General features: G+C 41.0%; 1 protein-coding gene across 5 annotated transcripts in view; it reads right to left on the bottom strand.

Moving 5' to 3' along the window:
• MAGI2 (membrane associated guanylate kinase, WW and PDZ domain containing 2) overlaps positions 1–12910 on the bottom strand; it is a 1096261-nt gene that overhangs the window by 439419 nt on the left and 643932 nt on the right. For all 5 annotated transcript variants that reach the window (XM_045031437.1, XM_045031446.1, XM_045031453.1 and 2 more), the window contains exon 3: positions 6112–6231. In XM_045031437.1, coding sequence (XP_044887372.1) covers positions 6112–6231 — 120 coding nt within the window. The remainder of the gene's footprint in view (positions 1–6111; positions 6232–12910) is intronic.

Raw genomic sequence — 12910 nt, 5'->3', positions numbered from 1 at the left:
GAATCTTTACTACCTCAAAAGGGCAGAAACTAATAAGGGCCTGGCCAGAGGGCTGGGGTCATAAGAAGAAATCAGTAGACACAGAACTAAATGATTGACAGCAGGAAGGGGAGAAGCCTTCAGACTTGGTGTAGCACTCCATAGAGCCACAAGAGGATGCCAGCCGGTAAAGGCAGCCTTGGAATGCTGTGTTAATTTAATATACTTGATTTATCAACGTTTTTGTCATGTTTTTCACATCCTTTTATAGCTCTGAACAAGCTTTTCTATGCTTGTATTTACAGTGCTGCTCCACACCATCAACATCTATTTTCTGTGTACCCATTTCTTCCATATATAAGATATTTGTAATGGGTATTTATACCTGTGCATATTCTTTGCAAGCCATATTTAGAGCAAATATCCCTATCTTGACAATATTTGTTGTTTCTAATACTGCTCTCACATATGCTATTTTTTAAATATGCCATTCTGTCCATTATATACACTGTTCTTCAAATCCTTCAATATTTATTTCAATAATTATTTTCTTAATATTTTATAATTAAGTTTTACAAGCAACAACAGTCTAAATGCAATGTATTAAAATGCATTTGGGTTTTAGAAAAAAAGTTATTACATTTCTATTTATGCACATTAACATTTTTCTGAACATACATTTCATAAGGATTTTCATTCCACGGACTTAGTATACGGACTACAAAGTTTCGTTGACATATGGAGGCAGAAAGGTCTATCAAGTCAGTTATCCACAAATTAAGTCTCTGAACAGGTCTTGACAGCTCAGAGATGAAAGTGTACTTGAGCCAAGCCTTTCCATTTAAAGTGAGTGGGGAGAGAATAAACACAGGTGTCGTCTTGTTTACCAATCTGCAATGCTTAACCCTTTGCTTTGTAATTTATTGATACAAAGTCTGTGATTATCTATGAATCCATGGCTGCCATTTTCCAACATGCCATGGCCTGGAACTTCACTCAAAAAGTGGAGCCAGAACTCAGATCTTGCTCAAAAAGCACAGTAGCCTGCCACCTGAACTGGAAGGTCTCCTTCAGTGTTACAGCAATATGGGGCCTATGACACACAGTTGAATAGTTCCAATTCTATACAGTATAAGGCAGTGATACATATACATACACACTAGCCATCCATTATAGTACTATTACTTTAGCTCACTATGTTACCTGAGTATAAACTATATTTTCCCCGATATATGTGATGTTTAGTATCTCATACTGTACTAGCCAAATACTGAAGTTCTTTACTCAATAAAGTCAATAGGAGTTTTGTCTAAGAAAAACAAAGTAAGGCCTTCTGGATTTAGCCCATTACTACCAATAAAAGTCTGTATATAAAAACTATTATATACTAACTATAAAAAGACCATAACATACATTTGCTGATATATTGCAGGAAAAGAAAGAAGCAATTCACTTACATATATACAGATAACGCTCTGCTGGATTTCATGGAAGCATTAGTACACACTTGGGCCCACTAATTCTCTTACTAAAGTCAATGGGAGTTTTGTCATTGACTTCAAGAGGAGCAAGAGCAGGCCCTTTCTTTCTTCTGCTACAGCCCTGGAGACTGAACTCCTGTGTTTTGCCACAACATTTGCAGCAGCAGTTCAAGCATTTTCACAGTTTTAAAAGAATCCACAAATATAGAGATGGCAAGGTCTTTTCAGCAGGAGCTCAGGAGAACACAAATAAAAGTGAGCAAAAATAGTCACACCATTTGGCAAAAGTGCAGAAAAACTAAAACTAAACAAAAATCATGTTTTATCAGATTTGTGAAAAATGGAAAACTGTATAGTTTTAAACACAGAATTATTGCAAAAATATGGAACTCTCTGGCCATTTGCTGTTGTCGCAAGAGTGACAGACAGAAGTATCAGGCAAAGCCTCAGTGGTGAACAAGTCAAAAACATCCAATTTTCCTGACGCGCTTTGGAGTCTATTTCCAAACCCCCGACAGTCGGAAGAAAATGGCACTTTTAGATTGTAAATTATTTGGGGCAGGGACCTCTGGAGACAGTGCAACATAAGATAATGCTGACATTCCCAACACTGCTATGCTGCTTTCCCCATAAGAGGAAATTTGGATGCAACTATCACTAAGAAGCATGTCTAGTCATTTGCTTGTATATCACCTAGCTCAATGTATCCTAAAATGGAACCTTCGGTCACTCCTGTGATATAAATAATAATAAATCAGCCACTTCCTGGGGAATCCTAATCCCTGATGATGCCCCTCTTGTAATGACAACAGTTGCCATTGATCTGGCAGCTGTATCCACTGCATCAAGTGCTGCTTGGAGACTTATCCTGGTCATTAGCATTGACTAGTGATGTGAAGTCCTCACAAATCTGTTTGGGCAACTTATCCACAAAGGCAAGCGGTCTTTCATGTATGTGGAAGTCAAACCTGGCCAATATGGCCTGATAATTGGCCATGCAAAAATGCAGGCTCGCTGAGGAGTAGGATTTCCAGCCAAATAAATATAGTCTCTTTGGCTCTCTCTTTTTTGGTGTGGACCTGAATTGTTTTGCCTTTTCATTCATCACTGTGACCACAAGGCAGGATGAGGTAGGGTGCACATAAAAGAATTCCACACCCTTGAGAGGCACTTGGTATTTTCTATATGCCTTATGAGAGGTAGGCAGTGCTGAAGCAGGTGTCTGCCACAGGAATCTGCAAGGATCCATGATATTCCCATTGATACGGAGTGTTATCTTTCCTGATGAGGAGGCCTAAAGTATGTTCACTTACCTATGTGTCTATACCTTTACCTCCTCAATATGGATGTGGAGGGCCTCGGCCGTTATTTTTAATGGATCTTGGAAACTGTAAACGGGTCGACTCACCCCTGCGGTGCCTCCTGCTGGTTACTCTGGGAATTAGCTTTGTTCAGCACCGGAGTGCCCTCTGCAGGCTGGTGATCCACCTGTTCTCAGGCTCCCGTGTCCCTCCCTGGACCCGGTGCCCCTTTTCTCCGGGGTGCTGCCCCCTGGCAGTAACCCCTTTTCGCTCTGGGCTTCCCCTTTTGTCTCAGGGAACCCCCACCCTCTATCCCTACCTTGCCTCAGTATGTGGCTACTGTCAGTCATTGTCTAGCCCCACACCCTGGGGCAGACTGCAATATCAGCCTATTCATCATTGGCAGGGTTGGGTTTGGACCTGCTGCTTTGGCCTACCCCAGGGCTGCCCTCTGCAACCCCCAGTACCCGTTGGCCTTGTGCTAGGCCGCAGCCTGGGGCTTTCCTGGCTAGAGCTCCTCAGGTCCTCAGCCTTTTCCCAGCCCTGCTTCACCCTAGGTACTTATCTCAGCTCCTAAACAGCCAGGCCCATCTCCCTCTGAAGGCAGAGAGAGACTGTCTGCCCTTGGCTTCCTGACCTTTTATAGGGGCCAGCTGTGGTTCAGTTTGGGGCGTGGCCTCACCTGCAGCCACTTCCTCCATTAGCCCAGTCTTGAGAACCGCCGCTCTCAAGCCCTGCCAGGCCACTTTTAAACCCCTCTGGGCCGAAGCAGGGGGTCACCCTGCTATAGAAACCGTTATAATAAGGTAAGTAAAGCAACAGGCAACCAAACAAAAATAATTAATAACTAACTATGAACTATAAACTAAACTGTAAAACAATTAAGCTATCAACTACAGTAGAAAGGCTGGCAGTCTCTTGACTAGTCAGAGCTCCATCTCTAAGCTGTGAGAGGAACTGAATGGGGGCTGGCATACCTTGGCCTTATGTGCCCTTGCTGTGGAACATGAGGACTGAAAATGCATGATGCCTTATGGGTACTGGTGGCCAAAAAGACTCCAATCTCAGGGGTCACAAGGTGCATGAACACCATAAGGGGAATGTGCATATGGCAAGCACTCAAAGGAGAATGCAACAATGTCCATCTGTAAGCCAGGCATACTTTCCAGCACATTATCTGTCTAGTTTCCATGACACACATCATAATGGGAGGCCTGTGCAACAGAGACCGGATTTGTACAGAGATAAGTCTTATGGGTTTATTTTGGTTTGTCTTTGGCAAATGCCAAGATTGCCAAAACCAATCAGGGAGCGATGTATCGGACATTGTGCTGCCTTGCTTTGTCTCTTATCCAGCTAGATTCTCAGCAGACTGGTACATTCACGCGGTGCTTCCCAACCAAGAAATTCAGAACATTTCACGTTGCTGTCCACTCAGCTTCTGATACAGCTCTACCCCGATATAACGCTGTCCTCGGGAGCCAAAAAAATCTTACCGCGTTATAGGTGAAACCACGTTACATCGAACTCGCTTTGATCTGCCGGCATGCACAGCCCTGCCCCCCAGAGTGCTGCTTTACCGCGTTATATCCAAATTCGTGTTATATCGGGCTGCGTTATATCGGGGTAGAGGTGTAGTTGGTATTAAAAGACACTTTTCCGTATCCCTCAAGGAAAGCAAAAATTTTATGATTTAATTTGAACTAGCAGGTCAACTTCTACAATGTTGCTACAGACTAATGAAATTACATTGTCAAGCAATGACAGACCGGTTCAAAACTTATGTAGCTTTAATTCACGCTTCAAAACCTAAATTAACATAAAGAGACCGGCGGAGATGGCTCAACATTAAATGAAGGTCTGATGAATGTAACATTGCGGTATTACCTTACCTTTGTGTTATTGTTTATGCAAGTTTCCTCCTTAATGTCACACAGTGAAAAAGAGAGGAGAGGGAAAGAGATGCATTTTTCCAGTTATTTGTCTTCCTTTAATGGGAACTCTTCTTTGCTATCATTTGTGTATTGATCTAGACCTTTATGAAAATTTATTTACTTTTCAATGGGTACTTTGTGCTAATTAGGTGAGAAAAGATTACTTTCCTTCATGATCTTTATAATAGAGTTAATGATTTTCTTTGGTGTGAACAGCTCTTTATTTATCTTGAGATGTTTTTCCTGATTGGAACAAAGTCAGGATAAAAGTAATCCTTGATATTCTTATCACATGGTACATATATGGGGCCATATCCTGCAACGGGATCTGCCCACACTAGGGTGACCAGACAGCAAATGTGAAAAATCAGGACGGGGGTGGGGGATAATAGGAGCCTATATAAGAAAAAGACCCCAAATCGGGACTGTCCCTATAAAATCGGAACATCTGGTCATCCTAGCCCACACAGAGCTCCCTGAAGGAGTGGGCCATATTTTGAATCAGAAATATGGTATGTTTTTAATGTTACAATCACTATTGAAGATAGCTGAAATAAAAATATTGATCCTTTCACTTTTATTTTAAATACTTCTGTTTAAAACAAACATTTATTACTTTTTAGTGCAGATTTTGGTTTCATTACTGTTCCGGCAACTAACCGATTCACAAGACTTTAGCTTTCAGGATCGTTATGTTTTGGAACACATTTGAAATCAGATGAATCAACCATGCCCCTTGGGGAACATTGCTCTGCATTAAGTTGCTAGCTCTTCTCCCCTTAAACAGACATTTTCTAACACAGCAATCACTGAAAATCCCTATGTATTTGACAGATACGTAAATTAATGAATTCTTTTAAGTAACTTTACAAAGCCCAAGAGACATGATATTACAAAGCCTTCCTGCCTTACTTAAAAAGTGCTGTCTCAGCATCCAATGAACACTGATATTTATAGGACCATCAATATTGTTTAAGCCAGGGGAGAAGTGTCCAGCCCTACAACAGTTTTCTCGTTGAAGACTTTGCTTTGTCCTATAAATGTGCTAAATAAGCAATTATTTGTTTGAACTTCATCTACATTGCCTCAGGTACTTGGCATAAGGAACTTATGTTTCTTTTATAAAACCTCAGAGTATTATCTTGTTGGGCTGCATGACAATTTATATGAATACTTAGTGTTAGTTTTGCTCTCAGTGTCTCTCTTAGCTAGTGTGATATATTAAAATTACAATGAACCCATCTGCATTTTAGCTTTTTCATATGAAAATATTTTCACAATTGCCATCTGGCGCCTCATAAATTTCAGATAAATATAACAATGACACATTTGTAATGGGATGTCCTAATGCAATTCTATTATATCGGAAAAAACAAAGAAAACATAAAACAGATTTAGCAATAAAAATGTACTTACCTTCATATGTTCCACTTTCTAAGAGAGCACCACTTTTCTCCAGTTCCATAAAATCTTCAACAGTGATGAAAATATAGTCCACACCTGGGACCTCCCCCTCCTTATGTGGCCTTGTGGTGCCTAATAATAAGAGAGAAAGCCATCAAAATGATCTTTATCAAGCATATATTAACAGATATTTGATATCTGAAAAGTACTACAAAACCTTCATTAATACTTGCACTGTGCTAGTCCTATTGTATGATTTGAGAAAATTACAGGGTGGTAAATTAAATGTTTGTACTATATAGTGCATCTTTCTTCCCCATGTTATTTGCAAAACTGTATAACTCTGACTACCTGGATTTTCAATGTAAATATGGATGCTGGTGGAGGTGTGCGAGAGCCATTTGGGATTCTGGGCCAGATTTTCTTAGGTTCCAGTTTACATACCTCTAGCTAATGAAAAAGTATAATTCTGCTGTGCTTATTAAGGTCACCACTGAGATCAGGAATTCATATGTAAAATTAGTCTTTTTTTATTTATGACTACCACATTTTCTGCGACTTTAGAAAAAACCAAACAGTTATTTTAATGTATTAAAGTCTGCCTCTGCTCACTACAATTTTTTTCTTAGAGCATTTCATGTCAGGACTATAATCTGTGTGATCAACTTTATGGATAAATATTAAAAATACATTTTTACGGTGGAGCCATGGTAGTGACTCCACAACTAACAACTTAAGACACTTTTCCTTTATAAGTCTGATTTTGATCCCCCTGCAACCTCAACTTTCAAAAAGAAAATGCTTTTTGCTTTAACATTTTGTACGTGTGATCTCTTGTTAGGTGATAATTTTTGAGTTGTTTGAAGTGGATCACACAAGGTGTTTAGAGATCTGAATCTTTTAAAACAACTATCTTTTTTTTTTTTAAAACAAGATTTCAATGTTGATGTGGTGGAGTGAGGTAAGGGGGAATCCCAATTCTAAAAAACTGGCAGACAGGGTATACATAAGTATGTTGGATGGACAATTTTGAAGTTATTCACTGTGGGAAAAACTGACTCCTGGGAGCTCTGCACATTCTCTCGAGATACTAGACTTTGTGATAAGTGATGAAAACCACTGGAATCCTGCAAGGGAAGAATTTCATCTATGCAGCTCCTGAGCTCCACAGAGGAAAGTTTAATAAGCACTCAGGAGTCAGGTTTGTCAGGAGAGACACTGTAGCACTTTTTATTAACTGCACAAAACACTGAGGGCCCAATCATGCAATGCTCATGGACACCTGTGCCTAATATCATTCTGAGTCTGCTCAGGCTCTGAAAAAATCCAGGTTAGACTAGGGATTCTCAGAGACTTAATATAGGGATAACAACAAGGAGTCACGACCCTGTTTTGAATAAGGAAGTTTTGGTGCATTGAGGTTGTGCTGTACTTAGTCATAGCATTGGGAAGCACATAATACAACACGTAGGAAGTTTTAGTTCATTAATTGTAAAGAAGACAATTATCAGCCAAAAATACTAGAAAAGATATAGTTAAGGTTATAAAGAGATTATTTTAAAAGAACCCAAACCTATATAAAAATGCTATTTTTACCCAAAAAAACTATCTAAAACTAGGCAATTCAGTGTCCACTTAGCAAAAAAAAACAACAGCATTTGAAAGTCAAGAAAATTTATCAGAATTTCTGGAATTCCTCTTCTGAGTTCCAACAACAGGCTTAATTTTCCCTCTTGTCTGTATCCTGATTACAATCTCTGATCACCATTCCCTATTTAAGTTTCACAGTTAGATGACAAATCTCTATTATCTCACAGAAAAATCTATGTAGTGGCTTATAAACTGTGAATCAAACCCCTAAATTGGATGCTAGAGACCGAACCCTTCACCTCTCTCATCATATGGACCAAAGACCATAACATCAGAGCCATTATCCTTCATATATGGTCCACATAAGACACTGTTCTCATCTGAGTCAACTATCGGCTAAATACACCAACTCTACCTAATCCGCCATCCCCAGATCGGTCAGAATACATGCTCCAGATACAGATCGACTTGTGCAATCTCCATTCTGAACATACGGGCTATTACCTGCTCCCCACAACTCCGTCTACACATGTGTGAGATCCCCCTGTACCTGATATGGCTATTATATAATCAGACAACAAAAGGACATACCACTATAATTCAGATAACCAACAGGGAGTGCTTAACCTTTTTCATGCAGCCTTTAGGAATTATGCTCCACCAGCTTCTTAGTGATAGTTGCCTCCAAATTTCCTCTTGTGGGGAAAGCAGCACAGCACAGCACAGTGTTGAGAATGTCAGCATTATCTTATGTTGCACTGTCTCCAGAGGTTTCAGGTTATGATAATAGATGTGCTAATCACTAAGGACCCACTGTAGTATAGCATCAATAGACTGCCAACTCTTCAATATTCACCACTTTCCCTCTGAGTCACTACTGAACAAATTCCCCAGCATCATGTTTAGAAACACTTCGTGGCGAAGGTGCTGTCTTTTAGATGAGACATAAAAACACAAAAATGTAGTCATTAAAAACTCATGGCGCTTTTCCCAAAAGTGAAGGAGTGAACATGATGTCCAGGCCAAATTCCAACTAGGGTATTACATTCTGCGCACTTAACTTCCCCTTTAAGGTTTCTCTGTGTGTCCTAAATTGTTAAAGTGCTGCAATGTTTTATTCTGGAAGTAGCTGCAGTTCATGTCAGATAAGTGATCTCAATGTATAGTATATCATCTGTATCTCAGGGCTTGGCTACACTTGAAAGTTGCAGCGCTGGTAGAGGCTTTCCAGCACTGCAATTAGTAACCGTCCACACCTGCAAGGCACATCCAGCGCTGCAACTCCCTGGCTGCAGTGCTGGCTGTACACCTGGCCGGGTTGGGGTGTAGCGATTGCAGCGCTGGTGATCCAGCGCTGCTCATCAAGTGTGGACACACACCAGCGCTTTTATTGGCCTCCAGGGAATAAGGAGATATCCCAGAATGCTTTTAACTAAATTACTCTCTTTGTTTTGTTATGCAGCCTCTCTTTGTTTTGTTGTGAACTCTGATTGGAGCTCCGTTGAACTGCTTATCTAAAAAACAAACACTGATCACAGCAAACAGGAGCTATCTGTACCTGGCTGTGAACGATCAAATGAGAGGCAAGCAGTTTGCTTGACAGAGAAACAGCGTTGGATGCAGGCTGTTTGCAATTAAGACTAAGGGTTCGCGAACATTTTGTGATTTTTCAATCCAGGGAAGCTAACACACAGTGTTGGCTCCAAAAATCCACTCTCTCTATCTTCCCCGCTCCCTGTCACAGTACACCACCCTCCACCCCCCTCTTTTGAAAAGCACGTTGTTGCCACTTGAATGCTGGGATAGCTGCCCATAATGCAGCATTCCCAACAGCGCTGTAAATGCTGCAAATGTGGCCACACACCAGCGCTGGTAGCTGTGAGTGTGGCCACACACCAGCGCTGGCCCTGCACAGCTGCACGACCAGCGCTGTAACTCCCAGCGCTGCAACTTTCAAGTGTAGCCAAGTCCTCAGTTTGTAAAACATTGTGTGATTGCACATTTCAAACTATGTTACCTTGCATTGGAAATCCCAATTTGCAAATTGCCACGCTACCGTACCTTAAGTCTTGGCTAGTCAACACAAGCAGTGGAAAATCCTGCTGCATTACATTTCAATCTTGGATCAAAATAGAGCAACTAGAGCTGTAGTATGCAAAACAGCTAGCCCTTTACCTTTCACAAATACTAAAAAAAGAGAGAGAAAACAAGCAACCTATTACCATACCTATCATTAGTCACTCAGTGGTGAGTCTCAGGCATGTCTCAGGATTTGAGCAAGGGTACAGGACTGGTCCATACTTCCTGCATGCCACAGCATTGGCCCAGTTTTCCCATACCATTTTTACACGGGTGTAACACCACTGATCTCAATGGATTTCCTTTTTAACTGCACCAATATAAGAGGATAAGTAAACCCTATAAACAAACCCATGAGCATTCCTGGATTAAAATATTATTCGTTGTAGTGTTTTATTCTACTGCTTCATTAAGGAGGTTTACTTTATTATTAGCTACAGAAAACACTGTGTGCACATGAACATCTTGCTTATCTCTTTGCAAAAACAGAATAATCTCCTTATGGAGAAGCAAACCTTAAGAGAACATCCTTGCTACTGCTTGTAATGTTTAGCTTATTACTAAAGTAGAAAGAAAATCACAAGAAGGCCAGCTGCCATGTTGTTAGGATGGTAGTTTGAGAAAAAAACGTAATCCAGTTCCAGTTCCATAACAAAAGGCCCAGGGAGTGTCAAGGACACCAACAGGAACATGTATGAGGGATATTTATGACAACTGTAATGTGGGGACACATAATCCCCACCCTCAGCCCCTGTTCCTGATTAATCAGAGAGGACAGTTTGCAGTTATAACTGATTACTCAGTGCATGCGTATACAGATGTACCGGTACTGCAAACATTCGCATCCAGGTACAGCTTTCTTAGGGCATGGCTACACTTGCAGATGTAGAGCGCTTTGAGTTAAACTAGCCTTCGGAGAGCGCAGTAGGGAAAGCACTGCAATCTGTCCACACTGACAGCTTCAAGCGCACTGGCGTGGCCACATTTGCGGCACTTGCAGAGGCATTGAGAGTGGTGCATTATGGGCAGCTATCCCAGCATGCAATTGACTGCAACGTGTCTTTAAAATGGGAGGGGTAGGGTGGAGTGTGACAGGGAGTGTGTATGTGGGGGGAAAGAGAGGGGGTTTTGGGGGCGTTGAGAGTGTGTCAGCATGCTGTCTTGTAAGTTCGGACAGCAGCAGACCTCCCCCTCTCCCCCGCCTCTCTCTCTCACACACAGCATTCCACATGCTGGCTGTCAAAACGGAGCTTTGAAAGGGCATTTCCACATTCCTACAGGAGTTCAAAACAATGACAAGAGTGGCCACTTGACTTAAGGGGAATATGGGACATTTCCGGAGGCCGATTAGAGCCCGGTAACGCAACACTTCGTTCACACTGACGCCCGGGCATTGTAGCCAAGGTGCAGCAAACGTTATTCTTCTCGCCGAGGTGGACCACCAAGAGCGCTGTAGCCGCGGAGTCAGAGCGCTCTATGTGCCTTGCCAGTGTGGATGGGTAGTGAGCTAGTGCACCTGGGGCTCCTTTATTGCTCTGTAACTTGCAAGTGTAGCCAAAGTAGAAACTAAAGGCTCAGTCCTGTGAGTACTGAATGCCTTCTTCTCTCGTTGAGTTCACTGGGGCGAACGCACTGAGCATCTCACTTTTAAGACATCAGTTCTGGCCTCAGATGCCTGCAGCTACTACTGAAGTTTTGGGGACCAATTATCCTGTCACCAGTTTCACACAGGTGTAATTATATTGACTTCAGTGCAGTGACTTCTGATTTCCACTGGTGAGCGAGGAAAATCCAGCCAGGTCAGAACTGTGTACATGCATCCAAGGACAAAATTTGGCCTTAAAACTTTCAGTCCAGACCATCCTTTGGAAGAGCTCAATTTACTTTCTAACCCCTTGTTACCATCCCTAATGCTGGGCTGGTTACACAATTCTGAAATGTATAGTTTGGTAATTTAGTTATTTAGAAAAATTCAGTTCAGATGAAGTTTGTTTTTGCCCTTCTACTTTTACTCCAGTTTTTAAAAACTATTTTAAACTTTGACAGAACTCTACATAAAAGCAAAATGATTTGTATATGGTCTATTAGCTTAATATGAATGAGATCTCATGTTCTGTGCTCTATTAAGCAAACCAGAAAGATTAGCTGAGCAAGTGAGGTATAGAAAAGCCTAAACCAACTTAACAGGTGATGTTATCCTTCATGTAGAGTTCTAAAATCAGACTCAGGAGATCCGAAGTAAGGAGAGCTCAATTATTGTTTATACAATCACCATTTTCCTACTTTTAATATTGCTTATGACACAATAACCCTGGATGTGTGATACAAAAAGAAGGTATCAGACTATATTACAACAGTTCATTACTTGTTTTTAATTGTGCATTATCATAGGTTAGACAGACATCAAGTGGGATCTACAGTTATCAATGTACAATACCAATGCTCCATGCTCTGCACTGGTTACCTATTAACTCCAAAATGAAATTCAAGGAATTTTTAAAGCCTCAGAGCATCTGTAGTCCCATTGCCTAAGAGATGTCCTCTACCATTTTGTCATTACAGTAACAGTAAGATCAGAGTAGGTGGCTTTGATGTCAGTTAGAAATTTCCAAGGCTGGTGGCAGAGTGTTTTCAGAAGAAAGCCTTTGCCTTTTGGAACTTGCTTCTTCTGCTGGCATTACCAGGGTAAGTGTGACTCCTAGGGAGCAGTCTAAGACTCATACACTCAACATACTGATGTTATGTCAATATTCAGGTCTCTGGCAAGGCATCTAGGAAGTGAGACTGCAGTGAGCCATTTACATGAGTGGCCATTGCAATTTTGTCTGTTGCTTTTTAATTGTTTGTAGGGCACCCAGACACCATGACAGTAGATGCTGAAGAAAACTTAATATAAATAAAAAAGGAAATAAGCTAATATAATGGCAGTAAAGTATTTTTAAAGATAACTTATACATGCACCTGCAAACCAGTAAATAACATTAATTCCATGAAATACCATTCCTATGCTGCCACCAACGGTTGTAGTTCTCTCTTATACCTGTCCAGATGGCTGAATGGATAAAGTGTAATAGACTAAGGAGTCAAACCAACTGAACACTACATACATTGGAAAAGCTAAACAGCCATAGTCCAATTTACA

This window comes from Mauremys mutica, chromosome 1, assembly GCF_020497125.1.
Source record: "Mauremys mutica isolate MM-2020 ecotype Southern chromosome 1, ASM2049712v1, whole genome shotgun sequence".
In the NCBI taxonomy this organism is placed as follows: Eukaryota; Metazoa; Chordata; order Testudines; family Geoemydidae; genus Mauremys; species Mauremys mutica.
The sequence above is the reverse complement of the archived record's forward strand: the minus strand, read 5'-3'. Positions and strand labels throughout refer to the sequence as shown.